The 14,764-nt window shown below is 35.4% G+C and overlaps 1 protein-coding gene and 1 long non-coding RNA gene across 7 annotated transcripts in view; one reads left to right on the forward strand and one right to left on the reverse strand.

Annotated features, from left to right (window-relative positions):
* Positions 1–14,764, reverse strand: part of CNTLN (centlein) — a 185,966-nt gene that overhangs the window by 60,514 nt on the left and 110,688 nt on the right. For all 6 annotated transcript variants that reach the window (XM_090130664.1, XM_090130661.1, XM_090130662.1 and 3 more), the window contains 4 exons: positions 9,637–9,728; positions 6,264–6,784; positions 3,554–3,728; positions 245–338 (listed from right to left, as the gene is read on the reverse strand). In XM_090130664.1, the coding sequence (XP_089986790.1) occupies positions 245–338; positions 3,554–3,728; positions 6,264–6,784; positions 9,637–9,728 (882 nt within the window). The remainder of the gene's footprint in view (positions 1–244; positions 339–3,553; positions 3,729–6,263; positions 6,785–9,636; positions 9,729–14,764) is intronic.
* On the forward strand, positions 1,634–6,246 carry LOC149913016 (uncharacterized). Its single transcript, XR_016461448.1, has 3 exons — positions 1,634–1,992; positions 3,069–3,178; positions 5,304–6,246. It is a non-coding gene; the product is annotated as an uncharacterized LOC149913016 (long non-coding RNA).

Genomic DNA, 14,764 nt, shown 5'->3' on the forward strand with positions numbered 1-14,764 from the left:
GGTAGGAGCTAGAGAAAATAGAAAATACCTTAATTGTGATAAAAGATGTTGCTTAACAGACACTTTCTGTAAGATCATTTCCTTTTAAAATAATGATTTAGTAATATATTCCTGCTAATTTAAACAAGTAACTCCTGCATATAAATTGAGCTTCTGGAACATAATGGAAGAAGTTTCAAAATACTTGGCAGGAATCTTCGTCAATATTATTTATGAACTTTCCAAAAATATATAGTATTCCTACCTTTCCTTAGAAATGATGGATAAGCTGTTATGACACAGTGGATCTTCCTCTTCTTGGACTGTAACTTTTCTAGGTCTTTTTTCTGTGACTGGCTCTAAATAAAAAACAGAAGCATGGATCTTAGCAGTACTTCCTTACGACAAATAACACAATTCCAAAGTTTTAAGGTTTGAATTAAAACAGCAAAAAATTATTATCAAAAACACAAAAAATTCTTGAATTATAATTACAATTAGTATTAGTTTTCCAATACCAGTCCACAAAGAGTACAGATTTCTGTGTTTCCATTAGATGTAGCAAAAATAACAAACTGTTAGAGGTAGATCATAATTCTTCCTGAAGAATCCTCATGGAGAAAAATTGAGTGCCTGTTAATGTCTACAGTACTTTTTTTTAGGTTAATGATGAATTTATTTGTATAGAAAAAGATAGCATGTGGTAACTGAAAGCCTGCAGTACCTTTTTCTTTCAAGATATTGAAATGCATGAAAAGAAAGTAGTAGTGTTGTTGTTATTTCTAAGGAAGAAGATCAAAGTCTTCACTGGAAGAGACATGAATACATATATACTGACAAATCCAATCCTTTGTTTATACAGTTTAACAAAAATTATTTGCATGTATTTTAAATGTTCTCCATTTTAAAAATCAGCTATTTCAAGAATGTATAAGCTTGACAATGAAAAAACATGATGGCTTACTCTAAAATCAATGTACAAGTTCCCTAGCTCTTAAATCTCAGTATATTTTTTAAAAAAATTTGTTCTTGAATTCTGCAAAGTTTATCCATTTTTTCAATTAATCCACTTAATTTCTGTGTGATATTACACAATGTATTTCTGGAAACATTCATAACTATAACATACAATCTTCAAATTCAAGCTCTAAGAGGGCAGATTTAGGTTAAAAAGCCTTTTACAGTGAGGGTGGTGACACACTGGAACAGGTTGCCCAAGGAGGTTGTGGATGCCCCACCCCTGGAGGCATTCAAGGCCAGGCTGGATGTGGCTCTGATTTAGTGGCTGGTGATCCTGCCCATGGCAGGGGGGTTGAACCTAATGATCTTTGAGGTCCTTTTCAACCCAGGTCATTGTATGATTCTATGAGTCTATGATTCTATGACTTACTGGAAACAATCTCTATGGAAAACTTTGCTGTCCTGGCGGATAAAGGCTGGCCATGAGACAGCACAGTACCATAAGCTAAGAAAGCCAAAGTTATCCTGGGGTGCTTTTCAAAGAGTGTCACAGCAGGTCAAGGGAGGTGATTCTCCCCCTCTACTCTGTCCTGGTGAGGTCACATCTGGAATATGGTGTCCAGTTCTGGGCTTCTCAGATCTAGAACAACAGCGATCTTCTAGAGAGAAGCAAAGGGCCACAAAGATGATAAAAGGTCTGAAGCATTTCCTATTTGAGGAAAGGCTTAGAGACCTGGGACGGTTCAGTCTGGAGAAGGGAGGAAACTCCCTTCTGAGAGAGAGAGGAGACCTCATCACTGATTATCACTAACTAAATGTAGGAGAGAAGTTGAAGAAGCTAGACACTTTTCAGGGGCATGCAGTGAAAGAACTAGAGACAATGGGCAGTGTTCCATAGAAGCATGGGGAAGATCTTTACTGTGAGGATGACAGAGCACTGAAACTGGCTGCCCAGAGAGATTGTGGAGATATTAAGAGCTGTCTAGACACTCTCCTGTGCAACCTACTGTACGGAACCTATGTTAGCTGGGAAGTTGGACTTGATTTCCAGAGGTACCTTCCAACTTCTACAATTCTCTCATTCTGTGATTTACCAAATTTTGTATCTGAGGCTTTTTTAGCCTCTCTTTGTGTGAAAATACCATTGTGCAACTGGAGTGTCCCCCTCAAGAGTTTTTTGTTATTATTTTTGTTGTTTGGAATACTGGTAAAACCTGCTATGCTGCAAAGAACACCAAAATTTCTGAACTGTTTTGCAGTGCCATCTTGTATACTTTTACAATAAGACACGTTTTCAGGTGAACTTCCAGTAAAGCATATACTCCTACTCAGCATTCCTACTTCCTATGAATGTTCAAAATTCCCTAGCTTGCAAAGTAAATGTATGAGAGTATTTCTGTTTATTGTTTCCAATTGGAACAGAACAAATGCATTGCAGGCAAAAGGGAAAGGCAGTCAGTTTAGAAAGTCCGGAGTCAGCTGAACACCTCATCTTATATATCCTCAGTAAGGAATGGCAGGAGATAATGGGAGCAGCACACACTGTCAAGAGTTTCACAAATATCATGTGCATCTGCTCATACTGTGTATTCCATACCAAAACAGTTGCAGAGAAATTTCCCTTTTTCTAGCTTTTGTGACAGAACAATGGATCTCCTGATAGAAACATTAAACCAAAATATATAACAATACCAGAAATTTTACATTTATTTTAAAATTTTAGAGAGCAAGAGAAGAAAATCTGTTTCCAAACGCTTCGTTATTTCACTGTACATAACAGAATTTCAAGGCAGTTTTCAAGCAGCAGCAAGTTACTTAGTGCTTTAATGCTGTTTCTTAACGTAATAAATAACTGTCTGCTTGTGTTTTAAACTCCATGATGTAAAGTGATTTCTTTGGGCAAACACAGGAGAGGAAAAGCAGTGTAGACATAGCTCAGAAGTCCAAAACTGAGTCATCTGTTATGGGCTGCAAAGGGTATCTGAAGATCTGAGAAACAGCCAGCTGTCCGTCCCCATTTTGGGAGAAAAGAGTACATGGATGTTAGGAATAAGACAAGTGGTTCAAATCTCCAAAATGAATATAAATGAGCTATGTAAAAGCTAAAAGTATATTTTTTCTCTTGACAGAATCGCGTGGACAGATCTAGAGCCAAAACAATCCAAAATGGACACACTTTCTGCACACCAAGTGAACTGAAAAGTAGTAATGCTTGACTAATCAACACATCATTTTACTAGTGAGCAAACAGGGATGTTCTTTGTTATGGACTATGTCACTCAGATAAATTCTACCATTTATCCAAACGAGAAATAGTTAAATGGAATGACTATGGCATTCTTTGTTTGGACTGTGAGACAGTAGGACTAGCCTGCAGTAGGTTTACATTTTTTAAACAGCTTTTGCGCTCCAATGTATCCTTCAAATACTTTGCAGACTCATTGTTCAGAAAATATTCTAAATGATAATAAAGCTCTACGTAACCACTGAATACCTGAAAGAAGATTTTCTTCCCAGCTTTTAAGAAGAGCCAAATTAATTAAAAGGGGAACAGCAGTCATAATATTAACTATTACATTTCAAGGTGCTGCACTAGAGAACAAAACATATATACCTTCTTCTTGTAGTGCTGGCTTTTGCCTTCTAAATGTGCAGTGTTGCAGGGCTTTTTGCCATCTTGTATTTGCTTTTTTCCCTGTTGTTTATTTCGGTCTGGTAACAGATCAATATCCCGCACTATCTTCATAGTCACTGCTTCCAGACTCTCAGGAGTTGGTATTTCAGAGTCACTAAAACAGCACATGCGGGAAAACAAAACAAAACAAAGCTAAACATCAGCAATTCCTTTTAAAAGTTCCAAATAGCCAATAAGCAAGCACACAGAAAATACTACAGGCAAGAAAGAAGAGAAAGTACTATAAAATCCAAACAATACTAAGGTGACTTATTCAGCAGATATTTACAAATACAATAAAAAGGAAATCTCTGAAATTGTCTTCTGTCATCTCTGAAAGTCCCTTCTGTCAAATGGAATTTCAGTATACGAGTGGAGTTCCTAGACATCATTCACAGAAGTGACAGACTTGAAAAACTGCTTAATAGTGCTTCTTGTCTGTGAATGGCTCACACAGATACAGATAAGTTTTCTCTGCATTTCCAGATTTGAAAGGAAGTAAAAGAAATGCACTATACTTTATAACAATTTGTTTCAATTTATTTGTACTTTTAATGGAGACAAGCTAATAAACAGCACTTCAATGAAAATTCTAATGTCCCTTTTGTAGCACTTTTAAGTTCTATACAATTTAGTATTCATGACACACAAATTGCATGCCATAGATAGGAACCGGACATAAAACCTAAGTTCAACTTCCAATTCTTCATTTTTCCCTTCAATTTATGATTTGATGTTAAATTATCAACACATTCTTAATTTCAAGTTTTTCATAGCCTTGCCCCAGATAGTCATTTTTTTTCTAAATCAGTTCTGTGTATTTTAAAACGTAAATCTTGAAATATCACCTTCTGTACCATCAGTGGTTCTTTATCACCATTTGTGCAAACCATTTGTGAAGGAAACATTTGACTAAGCAATTTTGTTAATTATTAAACCAAGACATTTAAAGAGACACAACTGAGTTCACGAAGTTTCATCATCATAAAAATCAATGATTCAGAGATGGACGGTACTTAACCAGACAGAAGGCCTGAAATTCAGAAGAGTTTATACAGGAACACCATGCTTACCAAAAATCCTGTGCTGACAGACTGGCATGCTCTATTGACTGGTAAGAACAGAAACAAACGTAATCTGTGCCATAGCAGAGATATGTTTCTAAGTGTGTGCATGATTTTCTCATCGGAATTCTTCCAAATAATAGTTTCCTTAGACAACAAAAGACTTCAATTTATAAATTCAGAGTCACTGTCTGATATACCACTGGTATAGAATAGCATATATTAAAACTAAGAGCAAGCTAGGTAAGAAATCTCCCTTGGTTTTTGAACATGACACCTTGAAATACCTCATTCAAAAATGCTCACTTTTTTATGTCACAAATTTCCTAACCTGATATTTATATATCAGGTTAGGATATATAGGTATAAATATACTAAGGATAAAGGAATTTATGAGTACAATTAATATACACTTCAAACTCAACTTGAAATGGCAATTTTTTTGTTGACGTTTTTTCTTAAAAAGCAAAACATGGTAAGCTGAATAAAATTTCATTAATTGTAACAAGTAAAAATACATTTCAGTAAAATCAGATCTCCAATATTAAACAGAAAAACAAACAAGCCTGGTATTAATGGTAGCAACAGACAAATTAGATGGTATTTAACTTTTCTTCTCTTTTGAGATACTGTATTGGGGAGCCACTACTTTGCATAGGAAAAGGCAGAAGGTTTTCATTTGCCATTGCTGACTTGCGCCATACGACACATGAAGGTAATCATGAAAGCTACAAAGAAGATTCCATGTTCTTTACCACTTCTCTATATTTTGGGGGTAAGTACAGATTCGAGAAATTTCTTTACATGTCTCTTAGTATTAAGTACTGAAATGTGTGATAACTGCTCACACAGGAGCTTACTGCAGCCTCATTTGTGTAGACACACAGAAGCAGAAGTAAAAATCATGAACATTTACAAATCTTGCCTGTGCAATTTTCAGAGGGCCCTGTGACTCATGACTGAGACTCTAAGCAGTAACAATTACCTTTAAAGAACCAATTTTTAACTATGATTCAATTAAAGTTAGTACAATGACTGTGGATAAAACATACATGAAATAATTAGTGTGGATGGTTCTTAATTTAAAGGATGTTAAACAGCTTGTAGACATCTGCTAGCAAGCTGAAATGGGTCATTCAAAATTTATCTAACTAAATTAAGGGGAAAAAATGTTTCTCCTCCCGGGTTGGCATGTCACAAGATAACTAAACCGACTTACTAGGCTTGCCTGGGAATCCTTAGCTGTCAGTGGTGAATATGCAAAGGGCCAGCAAATTAAATCAACCTGCCAAACTGTCAATTTCAAGCCTCATGACTGCATGAAAATAGCATCACTGGAAGAAATCAAGCATTGCCTTCTTTTGGGTTTCCTGGCACCTATTCAAATACTCATGCAGTTGTGGCTAATTTTGCATGCAAATTTCAGTCAATAAACTCAGAACAAGACCTCCCAAGATATTTCAAAGGATCTGACAGTATTTTTTTTGAATACCAAATCAACAGTAGTTGAAATTCAATCTCCATTTGCTAGTGCTTTACATATGCACAGTGTCCCCTCTACAGGGCTAAGTTAATGAGAGCCGTACCTGCTTTCACTCACATCCTCCCAGCCGTCCTTACAGAAGTTCTCAAATACATTACTCATAACCTTGATGGACTGTTTGAGAAAAGCTCCATGATGTCCCAAAGAGCTCTTTTTCTTGGCTGCTTTTAATTTAACCTTGGTGCCTGTTATCTTGCAATTACATTGCCCAGAGGTTGCTGCTGCTTTGGCTTCACCCAGCAAACACGTCAGCTCCTCCACTTGACTCAGCAAATCTTCATTTTCATTTCTCAACCTGTTAGCTTCTGCCACTTGCCTCTTCAAAGCAGCAGCTTCTTTTTCCCGATCACCAATCACTAACTGAAGTTCTGCATTGTCTTTTTTTATTTCACAAATCCTCTTAAGTAGTTTTTCCAGCTCTCTTTCTCTTGTGTCTGCATCTTCCCTTTCCAATTGTAAAGATGCTTTCAAATCATTTTTCTCCTTCAGCAAGTCCTTGTTTACTTCTTTCTGTTTCCTTATTGCCCTTTCAATAGTTTTACATCTTCTTTCTAGTTGTTCTACCTAGCAAAAATAATTTATGCATTCATAATATGTTAACCTATCCAGTAGAGAAAATCCCATTCTAAAACGTATTTACTATATGACAATAATATTATACTAAGCGCAAGGACAAAAGCAATCTAAAGTACTTAATTCAAAAATGATTCTAACGTAGTGTATATGAATACATTTTAGCTGCAATAATACAGCTGTTGAACAAAGGGCAGATGGTAAAAGAAGTTAAAATTCCAGGCAAAGTGACACAGAAGTTTAAATATGCTAATGAACTTTCCAGATGCATCTTAAGCTTGTTACTGATTTGGTTATACATACTAATTGAATTTAAATAAACATTTTAAGAAGGAAAACTATCTTGAAATACAGGCAACTTTGCACAAGCTACCTTAATCAACATGTTCTTTCCTGTGATATAAATACAGAAAATAAATATTAGTTTGATTTAAAAAATATATATATAAAACATAGCAATAGAAGTCAGAAGCTCAGCACTTAAAGAATACGAAGGCTGAAATACATTTTCTATTCATAGGAAGGAAAAACCAACCCCATTCTAATGCAGCATGTTTACGGTCTTCTCAATTACAGTTTGCAGAAGCACGTTCTACCTAAAGGGATGTGTATGTTTTCTTTCTGAAGCTCTTTGAAGACTGCACAAATTCAAAGCCATGAACAACAAGGTGATTGTTAAAGTTCTTCAGGACTATTTTTCACTCAAACTAAGTTTCTCACAATTTCTAGAAATAAGAAGAGACTTTAATCTTAGCAGATCCTAAAATAAACATTTACTGAAAGGATTTCCTCAAAAGCTTGCAGAGGCCATCAGAGAGAGATCTGTGCTCAATAACCACTTAGTCATTTTGAAGAAATATACTTAGCTGTTTTTGCATAAGCTCCATCCACATTCTTCCACTGGGGGAAATATCAGGTGCAGTACATTTTTAAGGAATTGAGAGAAAAGGACTATTTTTCAAGCAGCACATGGCTAATTCAGTTAATCTTGTAAATTACTGGCCAATCCTATCACTTCATTGTGTGATTTCAAAGCACATTCTGACATCTCACAGTGCAACGAAGTGACAGGACTGGCCAGCAGTTTGCAAATATCAAAAGCATATTATTTCTCAAGAAATGCTGTATATATTTACAAAGACTTCTTCGCCAATGTGTTTAATTAAAACCTAAAAAAATTGTTTATGAAGTGGTTATGCATGAGTACATATTATAGATATGGATATGATTCAGATAAATGAGAAGTACCAATGTAGAGAGGGCAAAAGCTGCTACCTAAACTATGTATGTATCTATGAATTTGATACTGAATGTATTTATGACTTTGATAGCAGACGTTCCAATATGCACACGTAATATGCTGTGCTCTTTGATAGAAATTTGTAGCATTTCCACAATGAATAGACTGTATCATGGTTACTGTATCGGGTGAAATGAGAAATATATTTTCTTCCAAATACTTCGAAGGAATCAAGATTTATGACAAATTTCATAGATTTTCTTTTGGTCTCCAATGGTAAGCAATACTAGTACCTTTCTTCAACTATATTCCTAAACTGAGATTCTTCTATTATTATTCTTAGTTCTTTAAAGCAACCTATAGCACTCACTAACTCTCAAAGTCATGTATGACAAGTGCAAGAAAACAAACAATGAATAGCTTCTATACTTATCCCTAAGGTACCACCGTAATTCTGTATATCCATAGAGATAAAAATTATGTAGTACCTGGCAAATAAAATTATAGTTTTGAGATATAGATGATAACCAAGCATAAACTGTGTGACATTTCAGATGGTAGCATTCAAATTATTTCAATTACTCACTCTACCTTAAGATAAATGAATGTGAGCACTTCCTATTCTGTGTGTTATTATTTTAACATGATGTTTGTCATTCAGTAATAACGAGATGACAGCCTTCATTGCCTGACCATATGGCAAGTGTTACAAGTATATGCAATCACATCATCTGCTGTAAATTACCATACTTCCTACAAGTTAATTCACAAATAAAAAATAAATAGACATACCCAAACTGACATTTGAAATTATAGATTTGTGCTTATTTGATTTAAGCATCCTTTTAAAGATTTATAAGTAATAAAACAAATATTGTTTCGCAAACTGAGAAACTGATGGAATAATACTGTTTGAAGGATGTCTTTTCTTCGCAGCAAACAAGACATATGGTAAAATACAAGTGAGCCCTCTTAAGTGAACACCTGTTAACATACTAAACTACTTGTGTATATTATAAATGTCAATACAAACAGCAACTAGTTAAGAACATCTTGTTAGTGTATGAAGTGGAACACATAGAATGTTGAGCAGTAAAGATTAAATACACATATTTGCTATGCCAAACATTAGATTTATTTTGGGAAAACTGATAAACCCAAATATTTAAAAATATTTGCAGATGCAATGTTGTTCTAAATTTTATATAAAACAAGAAAAGAATTGATCACTATTATTCATCAGTTTTATTCTGTAGCAAGAGATTTGTGGAGATGAGCATCCAGTATCGTATAAAGTTAAATAACCAGCAGAACTCAGGACGTTTGAACTTAGAATGGGTAGATGCTGAACACGTGCAAAATTTAGATCATTTATTAGTTTTATTATTTAACATTTTAGCTCTAACAATTGTTTTAATTTACTATGCTTATCTCTCATGATATAGACACAGTTAATTCAGTAGAATTCATTTTTGACACAATTTTGGAAATCCATATTTTTCAACTATAAAATGAAAATTGAGGCCTGAATGCACGGGTGCTAGCTTATATATATGATTCTTAAGTTAAAATCTAGATCTGTTTGGTGGGATTGCTGTCTTACCTTCTGTAACCTCTGATCTGAACTGGCTTCCACATTCTTCTTTGGAATACTGTTCTTGACTCCATCATCTTCACTAAGCTTAAAAAGTAGCTCTACCAGAAAATAAATATATATAAAAATATGTATAAATAAATACATCTCTATCAGAGAATAAATAATACACTGTGACACCTAGCATAACGCTAAAACAATACCTAGACATTTTAAGAAAATCCATTCTTCTGCAATTATTTATAACATGGTCTATTTTCTTGACTAGCCTTTTGGTCAGTTTCTAAAGAGTGACCTCTTTTCAAAGTGCTCTGTCACATAATTATGAATCTTTGCAGCATCACAGTATGTTTTTTTTTTTTTAAGAGTACAACCTTTTCAAAGGTACAATAGATCTGCAGGTTAAAGACGCTGTACTTTCATTCCCATTTTTATTCTTTTATAGACTATTCCCTCTATGCCTTAAAAGCAGAATTCATTGCCTTTTTATCTACACAGTCACTGCGAGTTTTGTTCTCTAGGTCTTGTCCCCTGCTAGGAGGATCAGAGTGATTGGTGAACAAAGCAAACAGTAACAGAATTAGGATGGATGAAAACTTTAAACTCCTTTTTTGATAAGTGAAAGATCATGTACTTCACCAGATAAATCACACAAATCATTGGACTGTAATGCTGTGAATTCATAACAATTAGAAATTGATAGAAGTAATGAGAATGAAATTTACGCATCGCTCTCAGATAAAGCCATGTACTTTAGGTACTAAAAATCCCACTAAAAGAATAATTTAAGAATTTATTATTCAACAGGATGGTAAGAAAAAGTTTACTGGTACTAATATATACAATAAATCAGAAGTAAAATATACTGTATTTAGATTTTGCTTAAAATCTTACCATTCACAAATTTCTCACTACTTACAGAAAAAAAGCAATTATACACCTCAGAAGGAGTTTTTTCTTAGAGTATTAAAGATGTTCAAGAACAACAACAACAACAAAAATTCAATACTATAAAAAGAACACAATATTAACATTTCTTTTTTTTCCCCAAATTATTTTTAAGAATTAATCTTATGGGATAAATATCTGTGCCATACAGTGAAAGTCTGCTTTAGAAGCATCATTTCAAACTACAAGCAGACACTGCAGGTCACTTAAAAACTTTTGATTTATAAACAAAGCAAGTGTAGAAGAAAACAGTGTTACTCTCTGTAGATTCACAATCCTCTTGATATAAACAGTGACTAACAAGTTTGTTAGAGTGAATTAGACCTTTCTTTTGTCTTTGGAACATGTCATGGCCAATTAATACTTCTGTATTCATGAAATAAATGGAGCACTATTCTAAAGATAATAAAAGCTGAAAAAGGTAAAACTACGCATCTGGGGAATATGTACCTTTACCTTGATATTAATATGTTAGTTCCCATGTTATTTCAGACTACAGTCCCCCAGCACAGTGGTACTGCATACATTTACAACATTCTCTAAGTAACACACAAAGATAATATGAACATGCTTTTCATCTTTTTCTAAATATTCACTCATTTGAATGTCTGTTGTAGCTTTTATATCAGCATTTACTGTAATTCACTGAAAAGAAAAATTATTTCCCATAGTCAAAGAAACTGATCAAAGAACACAAGGTGTTATGTTTATTATGTGGATATATTAAAATACAATATACAAAACTATCTATAAATAAATGTATGATATGCATGAGAATAAAGATGACTACTGCAAAACAGACAGAAAAATCTGCACATGTTCAGTTTTACCATGGAAGCTGAAAGCAAAATACATTAAAGAAAAGGCAAATGTCACTGTAGCATAACCCTTTCTATCAAGGAGAAAATAAATGGCCTACACAGCTTTCTTCTCTCTCTCCTCTCCTACATATTTGTTCACAGGAATTGGTTAGGGAGGCAGTGAAACAGTATTGCATATAACTGTGTGTCTGTCTAAGACAGCAGACAGATTCATCATATCAATCTATTCAGCAAGACATGGGATCTACCCACCATTCTCCTATGTAAAAAATTCCAAGTTATTCCTCAAGGAAGACTCGTAAGTCATAAAACCCACAGTCTTCAGTCAGTAAATTACGATGGCCTTATGTAAGTAAACATATCCCACTGAGAAAACACAGTTAACTGCCAGCTTTGGAACATAACACTTAGCTTCTAATTAATAGCCACAAAATCTGATTATCAGGTAGTTCGACACCGCTGACAAATGGTATCTGAACTATGATACTACTGCTCCCTTCTAATATTTGTGTAAATCCTTTTTACAGAGAAAAAAAATATCCGTTTTAAAAAAATAACAACAATTAGTGCCATGTAAGTTGTTTCAAAAGTAATGCCACCATTATATTTCCATGGAAATTACAATAGCAGAATAACACTATCTGATAAAGCAAATTCATAGCTACAAAGCACCACTATTAGTTATGTATATTCACCAGCAATGAACAAGAGCCTGCATGACATGCTCATAAAAATCTACACCAGTGGAGGTGATGTATTCTTTCACAGCTGCTATGAAGCTGCTGTATCTAGGAAAATGTGCTCCACAGTCTTCAAACTGCTATGGGGCATGGCATTATACTGCAACAAAAAAGATCTTCTTTGGCCTGACTCTGTAACTTTAAGCCTCCAGCTTAGTCACTGTCAGGATGTTGGATCAGAGATGATGTTTTGTCCGGGTTCCAGGAAATCCAGAAAAACCATCCCTTTCCCATCCCTAAAGACAGTGCACATCACTTTACCCACTAAGGGCTGTGTTTCAAAATTTTTCTACCATGAAGAATTCACTTGTCACCACTCCACAGACAGTTGTTTTGACTCCAGCTTGTAGCGGTGACACCACATCTCGTTGTTGCTGATGATGTGATCTAGGAAACTGTCACCTTCTGACTCATACTGATTCAGTAGCTCCTGGCAAACTAGCATAATGTGTACTTTTCATTTCTGTATGAGCAAACCTGGGATCCACCTGGTGCAAACTTGACGATATTCCAACATTCCCACCATTGTTTCCAACACAATGAAGCCAATATTCAGCTCCAGACGCGGTTCACTTGTTGTAATGTACATAAATGAGCTGATTGAGATGTTCTTCATTTTTTGGTATGACTGTCTGCACGGCTGTCCAGAACATGGCTGCCACCTCTGCTGAAAGACACCACTGTGTTCACATCCACTGTTTGGTCTCCATAAACCTTCAGCAAGCATTGATGAATGTCACTGGACATCATATTTTCCTCGTGGAGGAATGTAATAAGATACATTATGAGAGTAGAGAGGTACAGAATAGGAATAAGGATACCTAGCACTTCTTTCTGACATACACAACCAATATCTATTTAACTAAGACAACAGTGCCTAATTTTTTGGTCTAGAGAAGCTCCATTCTTTTTCCAGAATCTATCCATGGATGTTAAAATGCCTGATGGACACAGGTGTCTACTACGGAGAAAATGAATTCCAACATATTTCATAAGCTGAGTAATTTATTGCCATGTTTACCATAGAATCATAGAATGGGCTGGGTAGAAAAGGACCCAAACATGTAAAGAGCTGACAATGATCACCTAGTTTCATCCCATCTGCTATGTGCAGGGTTGCCAACAACTAAACTAGGCTGCCCAGAGCCACATCCAGCCTGGCCTTGAATCCTCCAGGAATGGGGAATCCACAAACTCCTTGGGCAACTTGTTGCAGTGCTTCACCACCCTCTGAGTGAAAAACTTCCTCCTAATATCTAACCTAAACCTCCTCTCACTTTAAAACCATTTCCCCTTGTCCTATCCACCCTCATCTATCCACCCTCATAAACTGCCATTCCCCCTTCTGTTTATATGCTCCTTTCAAGTACTGGAAGGCCACAATGTGGTCTTCCCGGAGCCTTCTCTTCTCCAAGCTGAACAATCCCAGTTCCCTCGACCTCTCCTCATAGGAGAGGTGAGCCAGCCCTCTGATCATCTTAGTGGCTCTCCTTTGGCCCACTCCAAGAGCTTTACGTCCTTCTTGTGCTGAGGGCCCCAGGCCTGGATGCAGTACTCCAGATGGGGCCTCACAAGAGCCGAGAAGAAGGGGACAATCACCACCCTTCCCCTGCTGGACACCCATTTTTAACACAGACCAGAACACAGTTGGCCTTCTAGGTTTCATTTTAGAAGTGAAAATGTACTTGCACAGGAAGTTAAAAACTATTCAGATCATATCAAATTTTGTCTCTCAGTAAATGCCAGAAAACAGATCAAAGGTTTATTTGGGAAGGGATTTAAATACTATTTTAGGGCAAAGAGTGCATATATCTTTGTAACTCATGGGCAGGAATAGCTCAAAAGCTTTCAATTACATCCATAGATAGCCATCAATCCTCAGTCTTTTTACTACATTCTTCCAGAAAATATCAGCCAATTCATGAAAGTGTCCACAACACTGAAACATCCTAGCATTTGCAAGTGGACAAATAAGAAAACTATTTTTTTACAGACTGAATAGTACTTTTTTATACCTCAACAGCTTTAAAATGGCTTGAATCAGTTCAGCCTTAAGCATTGCCTAATGCATATTGTCGGACTTGATTTTCTAACTTGGAAAAAAAAAAAAAAAAACCACCAAAAAAAACAACCCTGTTCATCTAAATATCTATCACAACAAATGCTGGAAGACCTATCTAAAATTTTTGTAAAGTAATTCACTAGGAACTGAACAGATTTTCTCAGTTCTAGTAAAACAACAACGTACCAGTAACCAAACCAGAACTGAGTACCCGCTAGTCCATTTATAAAAAGGATACATTTTCATTTAAATATTAATGAAAAATGGAGGAAAAAAAAAGACTAGCTGTTACAGTATCAAACATGTAAAGAGCTGGCAGTGTCAGGGATCTGACTGTTTTATTGAAAACACATGGTAATTGTTCAGCAGGCTGTTGACTTTTTTTTCACTGCTGATTGCCTTTCCCCTTCTCTCTATGCAACGAATGACTACACTGGCAAAAACAAAGCTTTTAAAAGTTGGTATTTTAAACCTTTGCTAGTTTTCTTCAGCTTTGTATGTGACTGTGACAGTAAAACATAAGAAGTAACACAAAAGGAGAAAATGATGTTCCAACTTCAGCAGAT

Source organism: Phasianus colchicus, chromosome Z (assembly GCF_987193195.1).
Source record: "Phasianus colchicus chromosome Z, bPhaCol1.hap1.1, whole genome shotgun sequence".
NCBI lineage: Eukaryota > Metazoa > Chordata > Aves > Galliformes > Phasianidae > Phasianus > Phasianus colchicus.